General features: G+C 41.9%; 1 protein-coding gene across 10 annotated transcripts in view; it reads right to left on the bottom strand.

Moving 5' to 3' along the window:
• CTNNA3 (catenin alpha 3) overlaps positions 1 to 27,117 on the bottom strand; it is a 591,589-nt gene that overhangs the window by 173,901 nt on the left and 390,571 nt on the right. For 8 of the 10 annotated variants that reach the window (XR_014219667.1, XR_014219668.1, XM_082222364.1 and 5 more), the window contains one exon: positions 2,447 to 2,603. The exons of 1 other annotated variant lie outside the window; for it this stretch is intronic. Coding sequence is in view for 7 of the 9 variants with exons in the window: in XM_082222364.1 (XP_082078490.1) it covers positions 2,447 to 2,603 (157 nt within the window). In the remaining 2 variants the exon portion in view is untranslated. Of the gene's footprint in view, positions 1 to 2,446; positions 2,604 to 22,935; positions 23,063 to 27,117 lie in introns of those variants that run through there. One more of the 10 variants, XM_082222368.1, reaches the window with a different exon arrangement.

Raw genomic sequence — 27,117 nt, 5'->3', positions numbered from 1 at the left:
TAAAGCTTTCACATCTGCAAAAGGGTGCTCAGTATAAATATATAAGCAAGATCTTCAGAAGGATCTGGAATTGAGGAACTACATCCCACAAAACTCCTTCTGTTTCTCTCATGGTTGTTAGTCATGTACTCCATTATCTGTACTCCATTACAGCCCATCACTTAGCTGTCTATTTCCCTTCTGACACCAGTATACCTCTAATCCAAAATGTGAGGGGGGTGGGCGGGTGGACAGTTCTTTTGCACTGCCAAAGGCTCTTAATGTTTCCCCATTGTCACTCAATGTCTCCACTGCACCAGAAGTGATTTCGTCATGCTGGCCGCATGACATGGAAAGCTGTCTGTGGACAAACACTGGCTCCTTCACCTGAAGCGAGATGAGCGCTGCACCTCATAGTCGCCTTTGACAGGACTTAATCATCCAGGGGTCCTTTACCTCTATCTTCAATGTCTCTGCAGTTAGCTACCGCAGCCAGGCTGATTTGCATAAGCTAACCCAAGCATTCGTTGTCTGGCACAGTCATGCAGCTTTTATTTCCCCACTTCCTATCCCAGATATTAGCTAAATTCTAGCATTCACTCATTTATTGAGTTTAGAAGGGAGTAGTGTCTCCCCTCACAGTTCATAACATTACAAACAATGGTGAATACTCTAAGCTGGTGTGAAAAGGAGCGTTAGACAGCTATACTAGAATGATTTCAAACCCAAGAGCAGTTCCCTGTATCTTTTTTTTTTTTTTTTTTGCAGCAAAGTATGGCACAAATGGCAGGCCTCTCTGCACCATACTGGTCTTAGATTTCTTTTCTTTTTAAATTTTCAACCTCTTTCAAATCTGTCTGTGACTGATGGTGGGGATGGTGAAGGATATTCAAGCAGTGAAAGAGTTAAAAAAACCACAGTATTTGATTGGGTTTAATTGGGAAGACTTGTTGAAAAACTGGCTTCCCAAAGTCAACACAGTTAAAACAGAATGCCACCCCTTTATCAGAAAGGTTAAGCTCTGATAAAGTTTAAGATGCTAGACAGAGTAAGCAAGATACTCAAAACAATCATATTAGCCCATTAGATAGATAGATAGATAGATAGATAGATAGATAGATAGATAGATGATAGATAGATAGATAGATAGATAGATAGATAGATAGATAGATAGATATAGATAGAATAAAATAGTGATAAGGAATATGGTCAAAAGCACAGAAATAGCTAAAGAGCCAAATCATGGTACACACTTCAGAGGAATGGGGGACATTCCCAGGGTTACTAGTCACTGACGTAGGACAAGGGAAAATCTTTCTGGCATTCAAATATAGCAATCCTCTCCAGAGCATATACCAGACTTCATGCACAGAGCTTCCGCCAAAAAACACACCAACATCTGACAGCTACACAAGCCTACCACACCTGGTAATTAGAAGCCAGCTCACAAACAGCATTTTTCAAAGACAAATCTGTGTGAAGGACAAACAACGAATCCACAAGGGAAAAAAGAGGTCCAAAATTCAAAGCCATTTTTGAATCTGATGTCAGAAATGACAATGGTTCTAAAAAGGCTACAGTGAGAACTGAAATATTTCTACCAACTAGTATCTGCTTGCTTTCCCAACCATGACACACAACCCCTCCTTAAACACGACACTATTCTTTTTATGACTGTGAAAGATCCCACAAATGGGATCTCATGTGGGCATTTATGTGTCAAAGCCCAAGTTCACATTGAAGATTCGATTCACAGCGCATAAACCCAGGAGTTTGGTGCTCCTGAGCACCATGAAGTGTGTAATTGACATGGGAAGCCATGGGTGAACCCAGCCATTAATTCCCAAATTGGCTGGAGTGTCTTGACTCCCTGAATTTGTCCTGAATATTAATGGTTTCTTCTCAACCTTGCTGTTCTTAGATATTATTTCAGCAGTTTCTATTGACGTTTGTGAAACATGCTACACCCCTTTGCTGCTAGATGTGCCTTATGGCCAAGTAAGCATTTCAGAACATCTTTTCAATCACATACAATTATAATTACTTTCCCCTGAAAACCCAAGTGTGAGTTGGGTCCACTAATTAGCTTTTTATCTTAGTAGGAGTAAAATGTGAACCTTTCAAAGCCTGCCTAGAAATGCTACTAATTTTCATTGAAGGCTATCCCACTGGTGGGTTGCATGCTTCAAGCTGTACAGTGTTTTTGCTGTAGCCGAGGATGAGGTGAAGGGAGCAACGAGCCTCTGCTGTCTTTTGCAAACTCCTACAGGGACTGGCAGCAATTGCATTCCTCTGTCTTCATATTCACTTTCCCTCACACTAATTTCACACCTGGCTAGATACTGGAGGCTGGATGATATAATGCAGCTTCCTAAGGGATTGTGTCGTTTCTCAGATAATCATTAAAAAAGAAGAGGGAGAGGGAAAGGTATCTCAGTGGGAAAAGATGAAATCAAAAGCAGCACACCTGATACAGCAAGAAAGTCATCAATGCTTGTAATGTCATCCACAGCTTCAGTGAGCACATGTATGTGGTTCTCCCATGTGTTTTTATACATTTCCATGTTGTTTCTCACCACCTGGCTTTTGGGTTTGGCCGCAAGAGCTAAAGCAGCGTTGATGACCTACAGGAAAAGAAAATGCACACTTTTCTTTGTAAAATACCCTAAAATCAGGCAGAAAAGTATTTAATGACATTTCAGTTTTCCAAGCTCTACATCACAAAAGTCTCAGTTTTCACACCACATAGAAATATTGTGCATATGCTAACCTTCCTGATGATTTTTAATTCTGTTACGGTGAGACAGGAAACAGTGTCAGAGGGTCTCAAATGGAAGACTAGCAGATAGACACAAGCAGCATATCCTTTGCACTCATGACCATGGTAGATAGTCAGAGGACAGAGATCCTTACCTGCTCATCTTCTGCAGTGCCACCATCATGCATGGCCAGAAAGGGGTGTTGCAGCTACTAACTCAGCAGCAGTGAGGTGACAAAAGGGGCCCAAACCGTTCTGCCTTGTCCTATACAGCTCAGCCTAAGAAACTTGATGTTCATGCATAGATTAGGCTTTCAGGCTGCCCATCTGCTAACTTGCCCCCCTGCTTTCTGTCTCACCTTAAAATCTTCAAACTGGCTGCAGGAAAATACTTGTGGTTTTTATTTGTATGTGGAAGAGTCAATTACTTAAATATTTTTAAGAAGATGAATACTCTGTTTGGTGTCAACAGAGCCTCTGAGCACCAGGTACTTCCTGTAGAGCAGGCACAGATAATAATACTTACAAAATTTTAATTAGGTCAGGGTACCTGTAATGGCTATCTTTTAAAGAATAAATTAATACCTAATACTTTTAAGAGAAGTGATAAATAAAGACTGGAAGCATACTGGAAACCATCCTTGCTTTATAAGTCCAATTTTAAAGGGGTTGGGGTTGGGTTAGGTACTGTATTTTCAGTTTATAAATCATATGACATAGACACATTACGAGCCAACATGAGGCATGACCTAAGCAAAGGGTGGAAAGTTAAATGCAACAGCTAAATCAAACATGTAGTTTTGCATATCTTTTTTGAAATTCTATAAAGAATTGTTTTCTTGTTGAGAAAGGAAGGCTCCCTGAATTTTCATTGCGTTAAATTGCTTCCAGCTTTAAAATATACCAAGACATCAGTCCTCAAAACAAATACATTTTCTTTTAGGGAATATCCATTATTCAGATACTTTTCAAGTTAACGGTTCATTAAAACACAGAAATCTAAATCAGTTTCAAAAAGCTATTAGGTTTGAAGGTAAATCTTGCGTTTTTAATAGAGGTGTTTTTTTCATACTAAAGCTGCCTTTGACAAACAGAACAAATAATAAAGAAAAATGGTCAAAAATTAAAAGCTACTAAACCATATTCTGCATTACACAGGCATTTATGATTCGCATTATTAAACAAATATATAACACAAAAAGAAATCTCATATGGCCCTGAATATATAAAAGGAGGTATTCCAAGTGTTGGGAAAGCCTGAGATTTGAAGGCAGCTAAAATACTTTTTGTCAAAAACCAGGTTGGTTTTATTTTTTTCTTCCTTTCTCTTTTGAAAAAGAACACCTGAGTAAAATGTGAGTCATTATTCAAATGTTTCTTAGTCACGTGCAATATATGTATTATTTTAGTTCAAATTTTATTGTACAATTAAACAGAACTGCTAAATAGAACAATATTGCTACATCATTCTCTCACACACAAATTCTATATTCCACCTTGCAAAAGGTAACAAGTTCATATTTTCTATAGGTGGCCATTTCTTCTATCAGAGAAATCAGTTTAAATGTTTGTACACAGGAATGTTGGTACTACCCCAGATATGATAGGATGCCAACCTTCATAGTTTGCCAATGCTGAGCACAGTTTGTGAAACAGCCTGGAAAGCTTCAGGTGATCAGAAAAACATGATGCCCCAGATATTATGGGCCTTCAGCTTCAGCACAAGTTGCCCCACTATCACAGTGTTGCCTGATGTGTTTGCAATGCCAGTTAGAATCCTAAAATCATAAAATTTCAGAGTTGGAAGGGACTCCAAGGGTCATCTAGTCCAACCCCCTGCAATGCATGTGGTTGTCCCAGCATATTCTTTCCAGGCAGGCCAGATGCCCCTGGAACGTTCCTAAGACACAAAGGCAAGACCCCTCCAGTGTCTGACCCAAACAGGATTCAGGGGTATACAGCCCCAGCACAAAGAGAGGCATAAGTTGACCACATGACATAAAGGGATACGAATTGCCATGCTTTCCCCATTCCCTCTGTCTTACATTGCCAGACAGTTTTGCATCTCAGCCTCATGGCAGGCAGTTTTGAGGCCAATGTAAAATCCAAACTCTACTTGGTTTGTGTCCTCTTTATACGGAGTCAATTCAATAACGAAAACAAGACTGATTTTTATTGTTTAGCTTCCTAATTAAGGGCTAAATTGTGCTCATACACTGCAATCCTGCACCATGTAAATAAACATTCTTTTTTCATCTTAGTGTATAAATAATTCAAAGTTATATAAGCAATAACTAATAGAAAAGCATCTTTTGTTTTTGCCAGTTTAGCATTTCACTCTTTGAAATCATTCCACTGTCACTGAAGCCCCTTAAACAAAACACTAGGGCGATATCTCTGAAGAGGTGACTTAAACTTCCAGTACAATGCACCAGTGCTGCTGAAAGCAATATAATATGGTTCCTTGCAGCAAAACATCAAACCAGAAGATTTAAGAGATTATTAGGAGGGCATCCTTACAGGGACACATACTTAGCGTATCCACCTGGTAGAAATTTGTCTTTGACATTCTACACACACTTTGAAAAATGCTTCATAGTAGGCATGGCAGGTACAGAAGAGCACTGCACGCTAATGCCAGCCTTAGCCACCATCTATCTCCCCCTTCAAACTCAATATGTCCCTGGGCCAACACACCTTTTTCATAATTAAAACAGGTACAGGCAACCTGTCTCTTCATCAAACCTAATGCAATCCATTTTCTTAGTTTTCATTAAAGTGGTTTCTCTGAAGATTAAAAACAAAAAACAAAGCAAACCCCTCAAACTGAGGGCTAAAATCCAAAGGGCGAGATGCAGAATACTTTTCTGCCGCTCTTTGCTACTGCAGGGCCTTGCACTGCATGAGAACCTGCTCCTGGGAAGACGCTGAATACACCAGTACAGTGGTACCTCTCGTTGCAAACGGGATCCATTCTGGAGCCCCGTTCACAACCTGAAAGGAACGCAACCCGCGTCTGCGTACGCGCGGGTCACAATTCGCTGCTTCTGCGTATGCGCGTGACATCATTCTGCATGTCTGCACATGCGCAAGCGGCAAAACCCGGAAGTAACCCTTTCCGGTACTTCCGGGTCGCCGTGGGACGCAACCTGAAAAGACGTAACCTGAACTGAACGTAACAAGAGCTATGACTACATTGTTGTTGTGTTTTTTTAAAAAAGAATAATTTAATGCATAATTATAATGTTAATTTAAATTCTGTTTTCCTGGGTTTATGTTGTACATTTGTTTTTATGATAAATATGTTATTGTTTTCATGTTGTATTTTTGTACTCTTAGGAATTTTTTTAATATTAAGCAGAACTAACTTTCTGCCCCAGTGCAAGGGGATTTCCCCCTCTCTTCTCTCCCCATGTGTGCCCTGCACCATCCCCAAATCTGCTTGAGAGGGTTGGGGGGAAACTTAGAAACAATTTAGGGGAGTGTGGGGAGGAGAGGGGGAGAACATTCTCTTGCACCAGGAGAAATCCTTGTAATGACAAAGTATTCACCTTAGCACTACATTGAATACAACCCAATGTGGTTCAGAAGCACGCTTACTTATTTATTACATTCATATCCCGCTTTTCATCCAAAGAACCTGAGGTAGAGAACATGGCATTCCTTCTTTCCTTATTTATCTTCACAGCAACCCTATGGGGTAGGTTACACTGGGAGCTGGTGACTGGCCCCCAATCTCCCAGTGAGCTTCATGGCTGAATGGGAATGTGGACCCTGGTCTCACGGGCCCATGTCTTACCCTTTCACAATTACATCACTCTCATTCTCCTTTAAACAAAATAAATAAATAAGGATATGAAGCTGGGGGTGAAACTTGTCACAACACTTTGTTTCCATGGAAGGAAATGCTTGCTGCTCACTCTTGAGGAGGTAGGAATGGACTCTGGCCAAGAGAGGCAACTGATGCTATTCTATCTCTTTGTGCACTTTGGGTCAAATTACATCTGAAGTGTGTTTCAGTTTCTCAGCATTTATAACAACATAATATGAAATTGCCTCCAGTTACAATTTATATGAAGAGAAACATGCTGCTTGAATTAGCCTGATCCTCCATTCCCTTTCCCCTTTCCTTTTTTATGAAGAAACCCTTCTGAGACTCCACATTTAAACTCTTCCCTTTGCTGGCCCTAGTAGGACGAACCTGGGCAGTTAGCCCTGGTGATCATTTGATGTTTACTGACTGGGTTCCCCCCGCCTCCCAAAATGACCCTGAATTTTTGAATTTTATTGACATTGATACTGCATTTATGTTGTATTTTATGCTATTTTTAAGGCGCATTTTAATCAACTTTTTATATTTGCTGTTAGCCACCCTGAGCCCGGTTTTTAAACCGGGAAGGGTGGGGTATAAATAAAAATCTATTATTATTATTATTGCTCAAAATGGCTGAATTATTTCTTACAGCTATGGCTACATCAGGTAGCAAAGCAGAGTAGTCCTTTTAGGAACAATACTGCCCAGATACCTTTTCTGAAAGTTTTCTGTTCTGTTTTTTCACAAATAACATAACATGACATTCCATTAGGTAAATGTGGAGGATGCATCAGATTTGGACCAGGCAGACCAGTCTTAAATCCTTGTTCACTGATAAAGTTGTAAATTTTGTGTGTGTGTGTGTGTGTGTGTGTGTGTGTGTGTGTGTGTGTCCTGTTACTTGGCCTCAACTCTCATCACCCCTGTCCATTGGCCATGTTCCATGTTGCTGACAGGATATCGAGTTCAACAATATTTAGGGGAGTACAGGTTCCCCATCCCTACTTTAAATAATCACAGCATGAGCTCTCTGCTGCTTCTTTTGGTAAGAGAATTGAAAAGCAAATTTTTGTTCCCTATTTCTCCCCATCCAAGTCAAATTCAAATGGCATCTTCCTTCTCACTAGCAACATCACTTGCTGCACCAACCAGATACCAGTTCTTAGAAAGATAATAGAACTGTAGAGTTGGAAGGGACCCTGAGGATCATCCAGTCCAACCTCCTGCAATGCAAGAATATGTGGTTGTCCCATACGGGATCAAACCTGCAACCTTGGCATTAGCAGTACCATGCTTTAACCAGCTGAGCTCTATGCCTTCATGTATTGCTTCACTCTGTCCAGCTCTATCAAGGCATGTCACTAGAATTGTTAGCCTCTCCCATCCCCACTCCTGTAAGGCTTCCAAGCCTTGAACAGTTGTATAGCACGAGTTTCTTTCTCCACTGCAGCATCTGCACGGTGGGATAAAATTTGTTTCAGCCTGTCCTGCAATCGTCTCAAACAGAAGGCGCCTGCCAGAAACTGGCTACTGGCCACAATGGCTGTGCTGCCTCCACTGTTGGAGGCAGTATGCCTCTGAATAACAGCTACTAGGCATGGGTTTCCCATAGGTATCTGGCTGGCCACTGTGAGAACAAGATGCTAGGGCTAGATGGGCTACAAGGATACAAAGCTACTTAAGTCACAACCAGACACAACCATTAGTGTAAACTGTGTTTAGCATTGTGCTAGAGCAGGGATGAGGAATGTTTGGCCCTCCAAGTGCTGTTGAACACCAACTCCCAGCCAGAACAGCATATGGATGAGTAGTCTAGCAAGAACTGGAGGATCACAAGTTCCCCATCTCTACACTAGAGTGACTTGCAAATGATAGATCATGGAGCAGCAGGGGGTTACCCATGCTTTTAGGGAGACCACACTGATCCATACACTCTTGAGTGAGGGGCAACAGCACACCACAAGGTTGTTGTGAAATGATAGGGGCTTTTGGAAGAGGTTTAGAGAGCTTGGGCTTTTTCAGGGAAACGCTGGAATCCATATTCTAGAAATCTAGAAATTTGTTTGCAAATAAAGAAAGAGAGAGTGAGAGTGGGTGGAGGGGGTGGGAGAGAAACAAAAAATGCTATTTCCCCTGTAGCTTCAGGAGGAGATTTCAAAAACACTTGCATTCTTGATCCACTTAACTGGTTTTGAAATAACGGACTGTGAGGCTCTTGAGCCAACCTGTACACAAAACTCCTTATTTAAAAAAACATTTGGTATTTCCTTGGTGAACAATTTAACAACCTACTTGCACATAAAGTGAAAGGACAGGCTACGGTAGCTTGCTAGTATATGTTATATAATTTGCCTAGAGCAATCTTGGTTCATCACATTCAATATCCCACTCGAGAGATACATATGCAATGAAGACAAAGGCACAACTGTTAGCCCAGGGGCTGACTAGGAGTTTGCAGGAGTTGCTTATGATGCTCTTGGAACCGGAATTCCACAGCTGTGACCCTGGAGTCAGGTTCAGTCCTGTATCGGCTGTTTCAGCCTAAAAGACACCATGAGCATTTGGCTTATCAACTTGCATTTTGTTTCTATTTCTGTGTTACTGTGCAATCCTACACACGTTTACTAAAAAAAATGCATATCATTGTGTTCAGTGGGGCCAGCTCCCTAGCGTTCACAGAACCAAAGCCTTCATAATGCAGATCTTATTACTGCCTGGAACACCACCTTATGCATCTCCTTCTTTGTATTGATATTCTGTAAACAATCCAATAACCTATTTCTTTTTAGTCAATAGACATCTCTCTTTTAACTATCAATCCTAGTATTGTCTCCTGGAATGATATGCCTCAAATGCATTTCCTATACCACAATCCTATAACCCCTTACTGTAATCCTATAATCCCATTTAATTCAGTGGAATTTACTTCTGAGTAAACATATATCAATTGAGGCTGCACATCTCTTTCCTGTTTTGATTTTGCAATGTTACCCAGTTGCCCCTTCATATTGTGCAGAAGAAAATCGAGTATTTATTGATAAAGGTATGTGCAATCTGTGCAAGGTATTCAAATGAACATTTTGCAACTTTTTATGGCATTCAAATAAAAGCAACACAACACAAACTGAACCTTTAGAATGCAGATCAGCAGCAGCCTGAGGACTCAATCTGGCATGGAAGTAATATTGGTGAAATAAATTTGTCATTTGTGATGTGGCCATAGGGTTAGGGTTGGTATAGGACCAAGGAAGGAAAACTCATTAGAGGCTAATTAGGCTCTTTTGGCAGATTTTGCAAATATTATTCCATATGTTCCATATAGATTAAATCACATCAACCTCCTGCCTCGAATTCAGCCTTATTCTTGAAATAATTAGGCAAATTAGAATCTTCTTTCTGACACTGTGCCAGCTCCCACTGATCTTTACTATCTACACAATTTCCAGGGTGCCTGCGTGCATGTGCTATTATATTAGGTCAAGATCATTCAGTGATGTAGCTCCAGGTATTCTGAGGAGGTTGTGTCTGATTCCAATATGGCTGCCCATGCCCTTAATGCAGTTTTGATACCTACGGAGCTGGATCTAGCCAAGCTGTGTCACAATCCAAGTTTATCTGGGGCAGAGGAAGAATATCACTAAACTAAGATTGTATAATCCACTGGTTCGTCCCCCCCACAGCTGTGCCACAATGTCATTGCTTCCAAATCTGACACCTTCCATCATGCCAAGCCCCAGATTAATTAACTGCCTTTTATGTGACCAAGTATTTGGCTGGTCTCTATCCTTGCAGCAGTCAGGGAAAACCAGCATTGTGAAGCTATTCTCATTGGCTACCTTCTATAACTTCAGGTAGTCCAAAACAAGGAATAATTAGAGGCGAAATCCACTGCCTATTGGCTAGAGTGTTGCACTAGGACCAGGGAGAATCCTTATTCAGTCATGAGGCTCAATGGGGGATGCTAGGCTTGTCTTTCAGCCTAACTTATCTTACATGATTATTGTGAAAACAATATGGTAGAAGGAACTATGTTAATCATCATGAGCCCCTTTGAACAAGGGCAATATAAAACATAATCAAATTAACAAATATTTACATTTTATTTAAAGTTGAATCTCTCTGTTTCACAATACCAGCTGATTAGGGTGTTGTTGTTTTTGGTAACTCCTATAAATATTAAGTGGGACGCGGGTGGCGCTGTGGGCTAAAGCCTCAGCGCCTAGGGCTTGCCGATCGAAAGGTCGGCGGTTCGAATCCCCGCGGCGGGGTGCGCTCCCGCTGTTCGGTCCCAGCGCCTGCCAACCTAGCATTTCGAAAGCACCCCCGGGGGCAAGTAGATAAATAGGTACCGCTTACCAGCGGGAAGGTAAACGGCGTTCCGTGTGCGGCTCTGGCTCGCCAGAGCAGCGTTGTCACGCTGGCCACGTGACCCGGAAGTGTCTTCGGACAGCGCTGGCCCCCGGCCAATAGATGTGAGATGGGCGCACAAACCCCAGAGTCTGTCAAGACTGGCCCGTTCGGGCAGGGGTACCTTTACCTTTACCTTTATAAATATTAAACTTAATGATACTTGACCATTATTTGACAGTATTTGAGCAGTCAATTAACCAAATCCTTTTCTCCCTCCCTTTTTAAAAAAGGAGTCACTTCTCAAGCCTACCTAGATTCCAACAAGAGAGTTCATTCACACACATATATGAAATTGGCTGAGGACAGGCTCTCAAAGTTTGCCACTCACACACAAAATTCAGGCCACAAATATGCATAGAAATTCTGAGAAACCACCCAACATTTCCTTTAAAAAGTCAGAAGTTTTTTGAAAGCATAATATGCAATGTTTGTTATGTGTTTTAGTTTGAATTTTATTATTATTGTTTTTGTTTTTTAAAAGACTGTCACCTATTCTGAACTTCTGAGATTGGATAAACTTTTAAAACACTACATAATTTGGGTGTTTAAAAATCTATCACAGAGGATAACACCATTAGTATTTTAAAGAGAGAAAACAGCAAAGGGTGGTGATTCAAGAGGCACATGGTTTTAAAACTGTTCTAGGCAATGATAAGATACTGTGGCCATAAGGCAGCCAGAGATGATACTTTTAGTTTTTGCAGCTTCACTTTAGATTTGACCAGCTGTGGTTATTTTCCTATTTTAACATTCTCTTCCCACACTACACATTTTCTTCTATATTCCTCTACATTCTTCACACTGAGCTCAGCCTGACTCATTTTTCCATCATTTTTTCTTTCTTTCTTTTTTTTTTAACCAATATGTGAATATTTGTAATAATGACTGGTTCATGACACTTATGCGCCCTTGTAATATGACACAAGGTGTTTTCACCTCTAGGTTTTTTTTAACTCCTTTAAGAAAAAAGAATCATTCATTATCACCACCATTTGATTCTGTGGACTGATGTGAGGAGGATCAGAAATCTTTATCCAGAATTGCTCCACTGAGAACAGGGAGTGTAAAAATTGGATTTCCCCCCTTCCAACCAAAGTGAATAAAATTTTCCAGCATCCAAGTGGATTAAGCCAGCCAAATTGCAAGGGGGGGGGGACTGATCTAGGGGATTCCTTCATAATCCATATTAGCGCAATACCTTTATTAGTTCAACTAAATGGCCAATTTCCACATCAGTTTCATATTTGGGGGATGGGCGGGCTGGGGGACTAACTACTGCTCTTTCTTATCTTGAAATAATTAAAATATGTCCATGTGTTGTGAATTCTTGCTTATTCTAAAAAACTTTCTGATTTTTGGTGCCCTTCAACATGATCCTCCAGTAAAGGCCTTACAGATCATACAACATGAGGCTGCCTAGACTGCTGCCTGTGGAGTTCTGAAAGGCTCTGTTTATTTGAGGGGTTTTTTTGGTTAAAGCCAAAAAAGTAGGATTCAAAAACAAAACTTGAATAAGGCTTTTAACTTTTCTTTTTAAAGCCCTCTGTTGTTGCACTTTAACAAAATAACAAGGAAAAGAAAACAGATTTCTTCAATGTTCCACAGGCAAGATTTTGGATAGCCTTTCTTCTTGCTAAGCCCATGAACCTAGAGAAACATAGAAATACACAAAAATATAGAGGTATACAAAAAGATGGAGCTGTATGATACCGAAATGTTCAGAGGCAAAACAGCAACAATAGGGGCCCTAATCCAACTGGAGGCAGGGTTAATGACATTGAGCTTAAACTTGAGAGGGAGGGAAGATTCCTGAATCACCTCATCTGCCTCATTATTCAGCCTCTCCACAGAGAGCCAATGCACACCTCTACAATATATTTAAAGACAACATGTTTAAAAATCTCATCAGGTTACCTTTATTGAAGATAACCAAGTGACGCCATCAAGTAATTCTCAAAATCAATTTCTCTAAACAACAGAGAATCCAGCAAACTGGATTTTTTAAAAAATGAATAAAATAAGAAAAATCACCAGGAGGGTGTTTGCGGCCAATTCTTCAACACATTAGGATTTCTTTTTTAAGATATGAGATTGATGAACTCCTTCCAATGTGGAAATTAATTCTAGACGCTGCTGCCAGAGCATAGGCCCTGCAGCCAAGCTGTTTGCTGAGGAGTGCTTTGGCAGCCAGGATGAAGAAATGTTCCTCAAGTGATACAGCGGCAGTGGAATCACTCTGCTAATCTAGCCTGAGGGACAGAGGAGAAGCCTCCATGCCAACACCTCCCTGAGTGAGAGAGGGGAGGGAAGAAGAGGGTGGTTCTTTGCCCACAGCTGGCAAGCAAAGCAAAGCAAAAGATCTCCTTATCTGGATATCAAAAGAGGCAAGGAAGAGGATGTAATGAAATTTAACAGCAACTTAAATATGCCTGGAAATAGAAGAGATAGAAAAGGGTTATAGGGGTTTTATGAAACAGGCAGAGAGTGGGAGGTGTAATACATGTGTGCAATAAAATGTCTGAGAGGGTTCAACAAGAGAGGTTTAAATTTGTATTTATTATTCCATTTATATCCCACCTTTCATCCAAGGAGCTGAAGTAATAAAAATCATGGTCCTCACTCCTTTCCTTTTTCTCTCACAGCAAATTTGCTGAGAGACTGTAACTGAGCCAAAGTCACCAGTGAACTTCATGGTTGTGTAGGGAGTTGAGCCCTGGTCTCCCAGGTCATAGCCCAACAGTCTAACACATAGTCCACTACACCATATTGGTTCTCTCCCGAATGTGCCGTTAGTGGCAGATAGAATGTCCCACGACCTCATTTCTAAGATGTAATCAAGTTCAGTCTTCTCTTGTATCCCATGCCAGTGATTCCACATATTAGTGACCTTTGTATGACCCCCTTCTAAAAGAAGGTGCTTCAGAAGTGGGTGCCTGAGGCTACATGTTTTAAGTATTGCTCATGGTCCCATCACATGTACATTCCTCCCCTAAGAACAACCATTCAATTTGACTGGGAGTTCAAAGCTGGTCAGAAATGGTGCTGGTTGCATCATTCCTTCATGCAACATGGCCAACATGGCTTCTAGATAAGGTAGGGTTGCCATATGTCCTCTTTTTCCAGGACATGTACTCTTTTTCATGGGTATATAAAATAAGAGTCGTCAAAGAGATCCATAGTTAAAAGTAGAAGTTGGCAAATGTGTCCTCTTTTTTGCTCTTCAAAACATGGCAACCCTACCATGTGGTTAGGGTCAGAGAATATTGCCTCTATTTTGATTGTTGGTAGTGGACTGCAACAGCTGTACCCAAAGACATATTTGGTGACAATCCCAGGTGAGTACAAGCACTCATACCTTCAGCTGAAGATTAGCAACTGGTCAAGATTAGCATAACAAATGTCCTTGGCTGGATGTGTTAATTTTCTTTGTTTTGTTTTGCTGTATTATTGCTACTGATATGTCAAGTGCTGTAATATACAGAAAAGCTTGAAACCCATTCTGACCCAACCAACACAAACATTTTTCTAATTGAGCTGGAATAGAAAATGCCGCTCTCCCACCCGTCAAGTTATTTTGACACCCAAGGCAGAAAATCCCACAAGCATCTCTCCCGTTCTTGAAAGTAAAAATATAACAGTGATAAATAAAGGACAATTCACTGCCCTTAAGTGACACCCAAAATTAGCAGGACAGCCCTAATTCTGAAGCCTCATGTGCCCAACCTCATTTAGTTAGCTTATAAAAACGCCTTAGTCTAATCAATACTGTATCTAATGGAGATGCTGTGAGAGGATGTATACAAGAAACAGATCAATTCTGGAATATTCCATAGGCTAGATTCAACTAAATAGTTGCACTAGCTAACAAGTTGTGCTAGCACAGATATGCTCACTTCCTCTCCTTGTGTCCTACCCCCATCAGCTCTGAGGGGTTGGAATAACCCCCAGAACAGCTCATGAGAACAGAGGAGATTGTTCCATCCAGATGGGAGAAATGTTTGCACTGATGGAAGGATCATAACAGTGCAGTGCTGAATTCCTCCCCTTGTCTTTTGTCACTCAGACACTGCAGCGCTTACAACCCATTATTACATTGGCCTGGACCCAGAACAAGTTGGTTGCACTTAGGCCCCATTGAAATAATAACAACAAACCTGAGCACCATTGATTCCAATGGGGCCTAACTGTGAAGAATATGCTGTGATCCAACTCATAATAATTTCACAATGACTGCAAAACAAAACTCCAAGTGCTCTACTGATTCCCTTCAAGGAATGTTCAAGTTTGAAGCCTCGCTGATGTGAATGAGGTTTCTGCCAGCAAAACACTTTATATCTAGGTAACATTTGGAAACAAAACTTTCCAGCTCAGACTTCTGAGTTGGACAGAATGCATGTGCACAAGAGATAGGGAGCAGAGACATATGGGTGTCAATGCAGAAGGATGGAATCCTGCCTACAAATGCAAAAATAGACTAAATCAAGTCAGATGCTGGACCGCTTTGGTAGCTTTATGCCAATGTTAGGCTCCCATTTGTCTTACCTGGCATACACTACTCCCATTACTTACAGGGTACAGCCGTCCATATCAACGCTTCTGCTGCAGTAATGTGCAAGATGCAGATACAGCAAATCCTCCCCCTCCCCACAGTGTTTCAGCTGCAAAATCTGTTGTCTTCATCAGCAGTTGGCAAATGTAAGAATCCAAGGAGGAGTAATAAGCATTCTTGCTCAAATGTGGCAATGCCAACCCATCTTGTGCTTTAATTTATATGCTAAATTTGCCCATCTGAAATCTCTTAATGGGTGTTGGGAAGAAGCTAACCATTACCAATGCCTCAGCTGATTTGTTTTCATGTATTACGGTACTGTTAAAAAAAATTCATAGAGCACAAGCACAACAACGGCAATTTATCATCTCGGTGCTCCTGTCCTTGTGTTGTTTTATTGCTATAGTTTGCTATAGTTGTGGGCCTCTCACCTGCTCAAGCAGTAGAAATTTTGTCTTAAAGGGGAAACATTTTACAATCCTGTGCCAAATTTAATCAAATTGTGGCTTCCACATACATTTGGAACTCTGTTCCCTTGTTTAAATCCCACCAGCTATGCAAGAATTACTGGGGTTGGCCACAGACGATCCTTTACTATAAGAGAGCCACATGTAAGCTTATGGAACACATGCACTGACCCTAAATGAGGTGGCCTAGATGAGGTGGTAAAACTGTTCCTGGAGTACAGCTGAGCCAAAATGCCTTTTTCTCACCCTACTTCTGGGGAAAAGAAGGCCCCCCTGCAGAATTTTATCAGAATTTTCTCCAGTTTTATGTTGTGGCAGTACCCACCTCCCGACACCAGAATGACACAAGGTCTAGGGTACTCTGAAGGATGCAAAATAGTGGCCAAGTTGCCAACACAGTTGCTGCTGTTACACTTATAGTCAGTGCTACCCTCCCCCAGGGGGCACTCAATGGTACGCAGTACTGCCACAGCAACACCTCTTTTTGTTGTTGTTAAAAAGTGTGACACTGTAACAACTCCATGGCGACTACTGGCACCTATTTTTCTAGAAAAAAGCACTGCTTACAGCAGCACCAACACACACACACACACACACACACACCCCGAAGAGAAAAAGAATTTGTGTTCTGACCACTGCTAATACTGAGCCCCACTCCTGAGAAGCTGTTGAAGGATTTTTCCTCCCACTGCCCACAAATAGGGAGCAACATTTTGAGATGCTATTTGCATACCGCTCTATCCTAGATGATATCAGGATAGAGATTGTATAATTGGATGCTTCTACCTTGGGGGGGGGGATCCTGCACATAGAAAATTAGATGTCAGAGATAAGGGTTTTTAGCCTAGACCTCTCCCTGATATGGGGTACCATTCAATCATACACTCTGCCTTGGATGTCATAGACATTCAACAGAGCTCCAGAGGAAGATCTCTGCTCACATGACAGGATTTCCTGTTCCTCTCTTACCCAAGAAACCTCATGTGCTGCCTGCAAATAGGCCCTGGAGGATCCCCCAACCCTATGGAGTAGATTTGGGGGACACACAGAGGGGATGGTGAATCCATTCTGCTAATGGTGTCTATTCCTGTGGTGAACAGGTATCATTCATACTGTCCAGGAACAGTTTTGAAACTAATCAACAGGCTTGTCAGGAAACGAAAGGCACAATTCCTTTCCATTCTTACACTAAGCTACACCCTGAACCAATTGTGAAATTTGGTACTTTGCAATCTGATATTTTCATCATGCTGCCTAGAGGAATCCTGACTGCAAACCCACATTATGTAGCTCAAGTCATTTATGTTTGTTCTGCCTACATAGAAAGAAAACAGTCGTGAGTAAATGAGGACAAGGAGTACACAATGAGAACTACTGAATTTATGGTCCTATTAATTTCTACGGAAATAAGTTTAGTTATTCTTGAACTTTCCTCAAATAAAGTAAGGATCTGGTCAGTATTATTTTGCTTTAATTAAATATAGATTTACTGGATGCACTTACACCAAACTCAAATTACATGTTGAAAATAGGCTTGTTAATAAGAGCAAAATAACAAGCTTTGCATTAGCCTATTGCTATGATTGAATCTAAGCTCAAAATGCCACCAAATATAGAGAGATTTCCAATTTTAATATGATTGCGATTGCTAATAAATGGAACACAAATATTCCCTAATAAACAAATATGATTCTTTTCTTATTTTTAGGAAAAGGGCTTGGTATCAGTACTATTAGAACTTTTTATGATCTAGATATATGAACTTTAAAAATAATGAGATGAATCCACAGAAGGCTTCATCTCCTATGGTCTCTGATGAACAAGAAAGGAAATTTGACCTTATAAACTGGGGGAGGGAAGGAAATAATGCAATTTTGAGTGCAATTACCTTTACACTTCCTTTTAGCATACACTGCAATATTCTATCTTGTCTTGCAGAGACATGATGGCTTTTGACACTCCATTCCAAACCACATAAATTAACAGGCAAGGGTCAAAAGTTCTATAAGGTGGGAGATGCATGATCAGATCTCCCAACCTTTTTTTCTTTTACATCAAAGGAGGAGAAGGGAGCAACTAATGGCCAAACTATATGTGACTTTTATTACATAGTTTACTCTGGATTGCAATTTTTTTTCTCTTTCTCCTGTGCTAGCAATTATGAAAGAAAAAGCTTTCATTCAAGGGCAAACTGTATGATAAATGTCATCTGTCGTTTAGTCTTAATTCAGTCAAGGAAGAACTGGGGGGGGGGGAGAGGTCAGTGAATACCCCCCCTCCCAGTAAACCAAGAAAATCTTTAATGAAAAATATTTCAAACAAACCAACAAACAAAAATGGTTCTGGGACTAAGCCTTGGTTTGGAAGGTGCAGAATGTCCACTTGCAGCCTGGCCACCTGGGTGTTTGTTCTTTTTATAAGGGTGGCTTTGGCAACAGCCACAGGGGACAGTGTTCCTACAACTCCCCAATCCTGTTTCAGAAGAACTTCTTCCTTCCCTCTGCCCCTGTACTTGAGGGTCATCACCTGTCTCCAGGGGTTTGTCTAGAACAAGGTAAATGTTGGGGAATGGCTCCCTCCTGAATTCTGAGCCTTTTCCCTCTTTGCCTTCGTATGGAGGTCTCCATCCTTCCCTCTGTCCCAGTACCTGAGGCAAGTGCCTGCTGTCTGGGCTCCAGTCCCTCCCAGGATGAGGCAGCTCCCAGGCTGAATCTTTTCCTCGCTGATCTTAGCATCTTTCCCCACTTTGCCTCCATACGGGCATCTTGGCTCCATCCTGGCCAGCCTAGCCCAGAAGCAGCAGCCAAAGCCTGCTTCATCTCTGAAATAAGTTGAGATGCTGTATTAATCGGAGGAGACTTTGGCTGGTCCCTCTGCACCAAACAGGGCCAGGAAGGAGCCATTCCTGCACGGAGAAGGGGCAGTGGGGAAGAGGCGCGGGGGATGGCAGTCGGGAACTGCAGGGATGTCCTCTGGTCCTTCATCCTGGGAGTTGGAGTTGGAGCCTCATCCCTAGAGGTGTGGCCCTGTGGAGGAAGCAGGATATTGTTTGGGCTCTCATGTCAATGGGCTCTCACTTTCCTTGGATTCCCCAATTACTCTATTGCCACACCATGCTGCTGGTTAAATTCACAGTGCATAAAATCGCTGGTGGCTCCTGGATTTTTAATGCTCGCAGTTGTACTCTGCATCCATCTGGAAGCTGTAGTACCACATGCGAGCCGAGATGGGGAATAGCCAGCGGTGGTGGAGGCCCTGTGTTGTCACAGATATTACATATGAGAAATACCAGGGAACCCAGAAGTCTAAACTGAGAGAACCTGGCTTATGTTTTTCAGCAGAACTCAGGGACCACCCTGGACCCTCAGCCTTTTGCTGTTGCCTCCTTGCGTCAAATTAAAGAGTCTTTGTAAAGGTCACACACAGTGATAGTGCAAACAAATAATACCAAATAAATCTCACTACGCTCCTGCCCCATGCAAGCTAAAGCCTGATAGAGACATTCCCCTTGAAACCATTGGCTGTGTACCCACCATACATTTGGGGCTCATCTCCACTTCCCCTTAGGTCATGTGCCTAGCAAGCACAGGTGTGTTAACAGATTTGCTCTTTGCTAGACCGGCCAGCCTGGTTTGCAAAAGTCAGCTCAGGGATTCCTTGTCTGCAGCTTCTCCTTTCATTGATATCCCAATTAATAAATTTTTTTACCATTGATCAATTTCTAGCATTGGGAGTGGGGGGCTCCTGTAAATCTATAACAGTATTTCTCCTGTACAGTTTTTAATGCCTCTATTGTTGTGAACTGATGCATGATTATAAAGTAAGTAAAGCTTACAGTGGTGCCTCGCAAGATGAAATTAATCCGTTCCACGAGTCTCTTCGTCTAGCGGTTTTTTTGTCTTCCGAAGCAACCCTATTAGCGGTTTAGCGGATTAACGCTATTAGCAGTTTAGCGGTTTAGCTGCTATTAAAGGCTTAGCGGCTAAAAGGCTATTAGCGGTTTAGAAAAGGGGGGGAGTGAAAAAAATCGCAAGACTCGCAAGACTTTTTCATTTTGCGAAGCAAGCCCATAGGGAAATTCATCTTGTGAAGCGCATCGAAAAACGGAAAACCCTTTCGTCTAGCGGGTTTTTCGTCTTGCGAGGCATTCGTCTTGCGGGGCACCACTGTATTTTTAAAGTTCCCCGGTTGATACCTGATTCTTTCTTAAGTGTAGTACAGTGTTTTTCAACCTTTTTCGGGCAAAGGCACACTTGTTTCATGAAAAAAATCATGAGGCACACCACCATTAGAAAATGGTAAAAAATTTAACTCTGTGCCTATATTGACTATATATAAACTTACCGGGCTGCTGCTGCTGCACAGGGCTGGACTCACTCGTCTCTCTTCCGAGACCCGACCGTGACCAACTGGTTCCAGATGACCTCCTCACCTCACACTGCACCTGCGGCCTGGTCTGGATCCGGATGCGGTCTCTCTGCAGTGCCGACTCCTGCCGAGTCCTGGTCTCCGTCCGTTTCCTCCTGCTCCGGTCCTCCTGGTGTCTCGAGTTGTGACGTCTTCTTCTCTCCACAGCTGCGCACACTGTGCTCAGGCGGGAAGGAAGTCGGAAGATGATGTCCTACTCCAGGCTGGAGTCTGGACCAATCACAGCCCAGACATCAGAAAAGTGGAGGGTGTCCCCCTGAGGAGCGCCAATTGGCGCCCCTGCTGGCCAAGGGTGGGGTCAAACCCCCCCCATACCCAGGACACAGTCCGGCGCCCGCCTAGTGGGCGAAAATCTGACTTAAAAAAAAATCTTTCGAATTTTTCAATTTTTCCCACGGCACACCAGGCAACATCTCGCGGCACACTAGTGTGCCGCGGAACAGTGGTTGAAAAACACTGGTGTAGTAAAAAGAGGGAAGGCAGCTAACTTCTTTTTAACAATGTTTATTACGAAATATTATTTGATCGTTGGCATATCGAAAGCAACCAGTTGCTCTATTTTCTTTTAGTTTTAACATGTGCCAGTCATGCCGTTCTTCTCTTTCAGGGAAGGGCACATTCAGACAGCAACCGGGACATCCCAGAAGGCATGCAAGGCCCTGAGCAGCATGGATTCCTCCAGTGACTTGGAAGGACTTTACAATTCAGAAAGGAAAGACTGGAATGCCACAGAAGACAGAGATTCACTTTTGTCCATCAGCTTGTGTGCTGGCAATGGAGACCATTCTCTTGAAGCGTGGCCCTGTGAAGGAAGAAGGACTTGGTATCCTCCTGGCAGATGTGGGGAATGGATGCCCAATGCCTCTGCCCTGACATTGCTTCCAAAGATAGCTTGGCCTACCCACTTCAGGACAAGAGCATCTCCTTTCTGCTCTCATGCAGGAAGGTTCTTCTCCCATTCTCTGTTGACACTCAACTTGTAGGGTGTTCTCCCAGCCCCATGCAAATCTTTCCTTCCTCATACCTGTTCTTTTTACACAGAGTGCTTCTGCAGGAGCCACAACAGTGCACAAGGGAGATCCTGGAAGAAAGAAGGGTGGACCTCCTGTTTTAACCCTTTGTGTATCGGCAAATTCAGTCTAATTAAATCCAATCTGACTATGTTCCTTTCTTCAAGCAAAAGTATAGAAGATGCAGAATTCTTCTTACCCTTTTATTTCAGTTTGAATATTTTTGGTTGAGAATCTCCTGCTGATGGTAGGTAGTTCAAGGCTTCATCCCACAGAGTCTCGGTGCAGCCAAGAGTGCTCTCAACCACTCTCTCCCCCACCCCTTTGCCCTTCAGCAGCGGTTTTTCTGGGGATGGCAGGAGATTTGGTGCTATGCCGGAATCCTTGACACTCCGCACACCCTTGCAGAGCTTTTGTAGGAGGGGCACCTTGCCTTGGTTGCTCCCCTCTAACCTCTGTGGGGCTCAGGTCTGTCCAGAGATCAGACCCGTGCTCCCTGTTCTGTCGGCAGGAAACCGGAAGTCTCGTCAGTGAATACGTACTTAAGCACCATTTCCATGATTTACATCCTCTGTCTGAAGCTACTATTAGTTCCACCAGAAACAAAGTACACAAACACACACAATGCCTAATAACAGCACCAGGGGGTCCATTTTGATCAGGGAAATAATACCGGGGGGGGGGGAGAGCTAGTACAACTGGTACTCACCTGAAGGGAAGATTTACATTGCCTGCCTAGGGTCATTGGACTGGGTTGGGCTCTGACTCCACCCAGGGACGAAGACTTGGCGTGTAGGCTTGGCTCCCAAGTCAGTTGGTTTACAGACTTGTGGAACAAGTTGATATTTGTGCTTTACACTCTTGATGTGGAAATGCGAGAAATAAACTTAAAACTGGAAAAATGAGAAACTGAGAGAAACCAAAATTGACAGATTGAAAGCTTTTGGAATATCTTGTCCAAGAAGCCCTGCCTAGAGACCTCATTACTATCATCAGGTGTAAGGCAAAAATGTTTCTGTTCTCCCAGGCTTTCAATAACTACTGAAGGAAGCACTTTCAGCTTACAGTAGTTTGATTTCACCATCTGTTTTGCTGTTTAACTTTGTTGTTTTAATTTGGAATGATAATAATTTTTTTGTGTCTTACCATGCTAGCTGCCGTTGGAACATTAATCTATGTTGAAAGAGTAGGGTTTAATTATGTTTAACAAGCAATCAAGCAATTATTGCGGTATACTGTAGCATATCTCCACCAAATTTTTCAGCACCCCCAAATACAATTCTTAAGTTAGCATTTTTACTTTTTGATGTTATATTGTGCCTCTTTGAGTCTTGGAAAAAACTGGTCCTATGAACACGTAACTCCCACTGAAAATGGAAATTACTTCTAAAAAGAGATGGATAAGATTGTGCTGTGAGGTTAGCAATGTCACATTATTTTTTCTCATCAAACAGAACTTTATTGTAAAGGCGCTCAATTAAGCACAGCCAACTAGAAGCGGCAGACATGTAGAATACCCCTGTGCACATCAAATAGCTATCCATTGAATGGTTTCCTGGGGTTTTCCTACTATGATGTGGAGTGATTTATTACTGCGGCAAATAAATTTATTGGTTTTACTTTTCCCCATGCAGATTGCATGACCACCTGGAAGACATTAACAGCAAAAATAATAGTTATGTATTTATTTACTATTAAATTTATATACCACTCAAAAGATCACAGGGTGGTTTATCGCATAAAAATAAAAAATGAAAACACAAAATAGGATCATAATAGTAACAACCAAAAAACCAACAATCCCCTTCCACAAAAACGTATTTTATTTGTTACATTCTTACTAAATCTTTTATTTGTTAAGTTATTACTGAAATGCATCTACAAATTAAACTGTAACTGTTCTAACAACACGTTAAAAGGAAAACTTTCTGTTAATGACACAAATTCTTCTTTTTCACAGCTCCTCTCATTTATGTTTGAATATTATATAATTGCAAAACAAATTAAAAATACATGAAATAAAAAAGCAATCACAAAGAAGTACACTAATTATATGCACTGTTTTGAATAAGCAAGTGTCAAAGGCATAATTTGTCCATAATATAAATGATATGATTGACTGCATGAGCTGGCTGTAGAAATTAGCTTCAGGTAAAGCATCTGTCTCCAGTTATTAGCAGCCAAAGAGACAGAGACCCTTGTGGCTATAAACAGGCAAGAAGAACTTTTAGTTACAGGCAAATGTACAGTACCCTCTAACAGTTTATTAAAGGGCAAAAGAAGAAAAAATCAGTTTCATTCCAAAAAACTTCCAATTCTAAACTGCTCGCATGAATTCTAGCAACCCTCCACTTTCATGAATATTTGAGTGTGTGCATGCTTGCAAATAATCAGCATTGCTCAGCATTTTATCCCAGTTCACAAATGAAGTTCTGTGTTGAGAAGCTACCAGGCAGTGGCAGAGCTTCATGCTCCGGCACCAGGGGTCGGAGAGCAGGCGGGGGCGGGACTGGTGCACCTCCCGCAGGGGCATGGCGCATGTCCTGGGGGCGTGGCACCCAGCCGCGATGGCACCCCAGCGGGATCGCGCTGCCGGGGGCAGTGCACTCCCCCCGCACTCCTCTTCCTCCACCAGTGCTACCAGGCAGTGCTGGCCCAAGCTATTTTGGCACCTGAGGCAAACCACAAAATGGTGTGTGTCCCATACCCCTGCACCCAGGGCAGAAGAGGTGAGTGAAGATCCTACACTGGGAACAATGGGAGAATAAAGACCTACATTGGGGACAAGGGTGGGAGGAGACCACCAGCGCCTCCTATTCACCAAGAGGCTACCGTAGAGGTGGCATGGGGGCAGATCCAGCCTCCCAAGGAGCACACCACAGCTGTTTCTGCCACCACAGCAGCAGTTGGCGATGCATTCCTTGGAAGCCAGAACTGCTGTCCCTGTGGATTCTGCCACTTGAGGCAATCGTCTCACCTTGCCTCATGGGTGGGTTGGCCCTACTTCCAGTTGAGCATATATACTGTAAAATCACAGAGCACCATTATGATTTCCAGGAGGTTTAGTTGGCAAACAGCAATATCCCCTTTTTTTGCCTAGAACCCCTATGAAATCCTGCTATATTTCCACAAAAATTTCTTAAGTTTACAAAACCCAACAGAAAAGGGAGAAATGTAATAAATGCATTATTGAATTCCACATTCAAAATCAAACAATACTACTAATCATAATTCTCTAAACAATATACATAAGTAAAACAAGTAAATCCAGAAAAACAAATCGTATACAAGATATATCAAGACACGTCAAAATGGAATGCAAGTAGAATATATTTTTTTTAAAATCACAAATTTCACAAATATATCGCAAAAGAAACAAAATAGGACCCCCAGAATCATTCACCTATGTACTCAATCTATGCAAATCGATGCAAAACTAATCTAAACATGAGGATAGAAGGAATAAAATAAGGTGACTGGTATTTTGGAAAAGAAGATTCCATAAAAGAAGATTCGGCAGAGTCCAGTGTTCTGGCTATGTCCTATTAAATAATTATTTAGAATGACTGTAGAACAAAATTTCATAAATATTAATGAGAGGCTGTTTCATTGCAAATTATTTCTGCATGTCTTTATGGTTTCTAGGTGAGTAAACCTCTACACAAAACCTGAATGGATGTAGTACATTTCCAAACTCTACACCTTTGAGAAAATGTACCCCTGGGCCATGAATTTCTGCATGGGTGAGGGCTGTCCTTGAGACACACATCAATATTGCCTTGCAGGCATTATATGTTTTCCTCTTCCGAAAAGGCATTTGAGGTCACTCTGAAATCAAAGGACCACAGCAGCAAGGCCATGCTTTCAAAGAATATTACTTCCCCACTTCCTAGCAAGAGAAAAACTAATGTGGCTGAGGCAGGCACACGCATGCATTTTTACCAGACAACATCTGAATAGACACAGGGATGCCAGGTAATTGAATTAGCCAGCTAAAGAGCCAATAAAATAGCAAGGAAAGGAAATAGCTCGCATAATGACTGTTAATTTTAAAAACTGCTGTTGTTAAAATCAATTGGGTACAACATGGTTCTCAGCTATAGAACACTAGATTCTGCATTTGAATGAATTAAATTATAACTTACAGGAAAAAAAAGGAAAGAAAAGGCACACAGGAGCTGGTTCCCAGTGGTAAAATACAGAAAAGGTACAAAATATGAGTCACACTTTCTCTGGGAGATGCACCAAATCCCTACATTTTAAAAGGTTTTCAGTTTTAAAAAATGGTTTTAATTGTGTTTTTGGTATTGTTCAGCTGTTTTGTTGTTTGCCACCCTAGGTGCCTTTGGAAGGAAGAGCAGGACAGAGTTTTAATGAATAATAATAAGATTTAACAATGTAGGTACTGTAAGATTAACATAAGCTAAAGGACCCCTGGATGGTTAAGTCCAGTAAACTGAAACTATGGGGTGCAGTGCTCATATCTGCTTTCAGGCTGAAGGAGCCAGCGTTTATCTCCAGACAGCTTTTCCAGGTCATGTGGCCAGCATGACTAAACTGTTTCTGGTGCAACAGAATACCGTGATGAGTGCCAAAGTGCAAAGAAATGCTGTTTACCTTCCTGCCACTGTCATACCTATTTATCTACTCACGCTGGTATGGGGGGAGCTCACCCCATAGACAGATTCGAACTGCCGACCTTCTGATCGGGAAGCCCAAGAGGCTTGGTAGTTTTGACCACATCACCACCCATGTCCCTTTTGTGGGTATTGTAGCTATAATACTGAGATGGATGGAAATATTAAATAACTAAAACAAAAATATAGGTTGCAGGCTCAGGTGTAGTGAACCTGGGTTCACCAGGGGCATGAGGGTACCTATAAGGACAGGGCAACAGCTTGGGATTGAAATGGCCACAACTTGTATTGATTACAGATGGAAGTAGGCTTTGGCATAGGCATTAGGTATGTATCTGGCCTCAGCTAAGCCCGATTGTTGGCTGATTGGTCCATTAAGGTCAGTTGTGGGTTCCCCCTTGTCACAGATCAAACCCACCAAGTCTCTACTTGGGGAGTTTTATGGTATATTAGCCCCTCTGTCTGGGCCTTAGGATAAACTTTCTCCATGGACCCCTTTCCCCGGGTTCCCTAAACCTTTGTTCCAGTTTAGATTAAGGATCCAGGCCAATGCATTTTCTGCCAAAAGTTGTGACAGTTGCTATGAGGTATCCAAAACCTCCAGGCAAGCCCAATTTTTATGCAGGCAGATTCCTCCCTGGCACCAAATATGGTGACGGATAGATTCCACAGCAAGGTTACTTTCAGGCACTGCCAAGATATGCAAGGGACTTCCATTGGCAACTGTGCTGCCCCCTCAAAGCACAACCAGAATATATGGGATGCGGGTGGACCTGAGTGGAGTTAATTATTAATTATAAAGCCTGTACTTCTAGATTGCACCAGCTTTATTATGGAGCTCATGTTATGCAGCAAGATGCATTTCCAGTCTATTCCCCAGGACATTGTCTGAAGAATAAAGGGAGTTCCAATAATATAAAAGGCCATTCCTGCAGTAGAATACACTCCCAAGTCACAATACACCTTTTAAAACATGTAATTTCAATCTAAATATTTTCCTTCATTATTGTTTACTTCTTTTTTGTAGTCCCTAGTTTATTCCTTTTTGCTTTCATTGAAAACAAT

The sequence above is a fragment of the Podarcis vaucheri genome (genome assembly GCF_965113315.1).
Source record: "Podarcis vaucheri genome assembly, chromosome: 5".
In the NCBI taxonomy this organism is placed as follows: Eukaryota; Metazoa; Chordata; class Lepidosauria; order Squamata; family Lacertidae; genus Podarcis; species Podarcis vaucheri.
The sequence above is the reverse complement of the archived record's forward strand: the minus strand, read 5'-3'. Positions and strand labels throughout refer to the sequence as shown.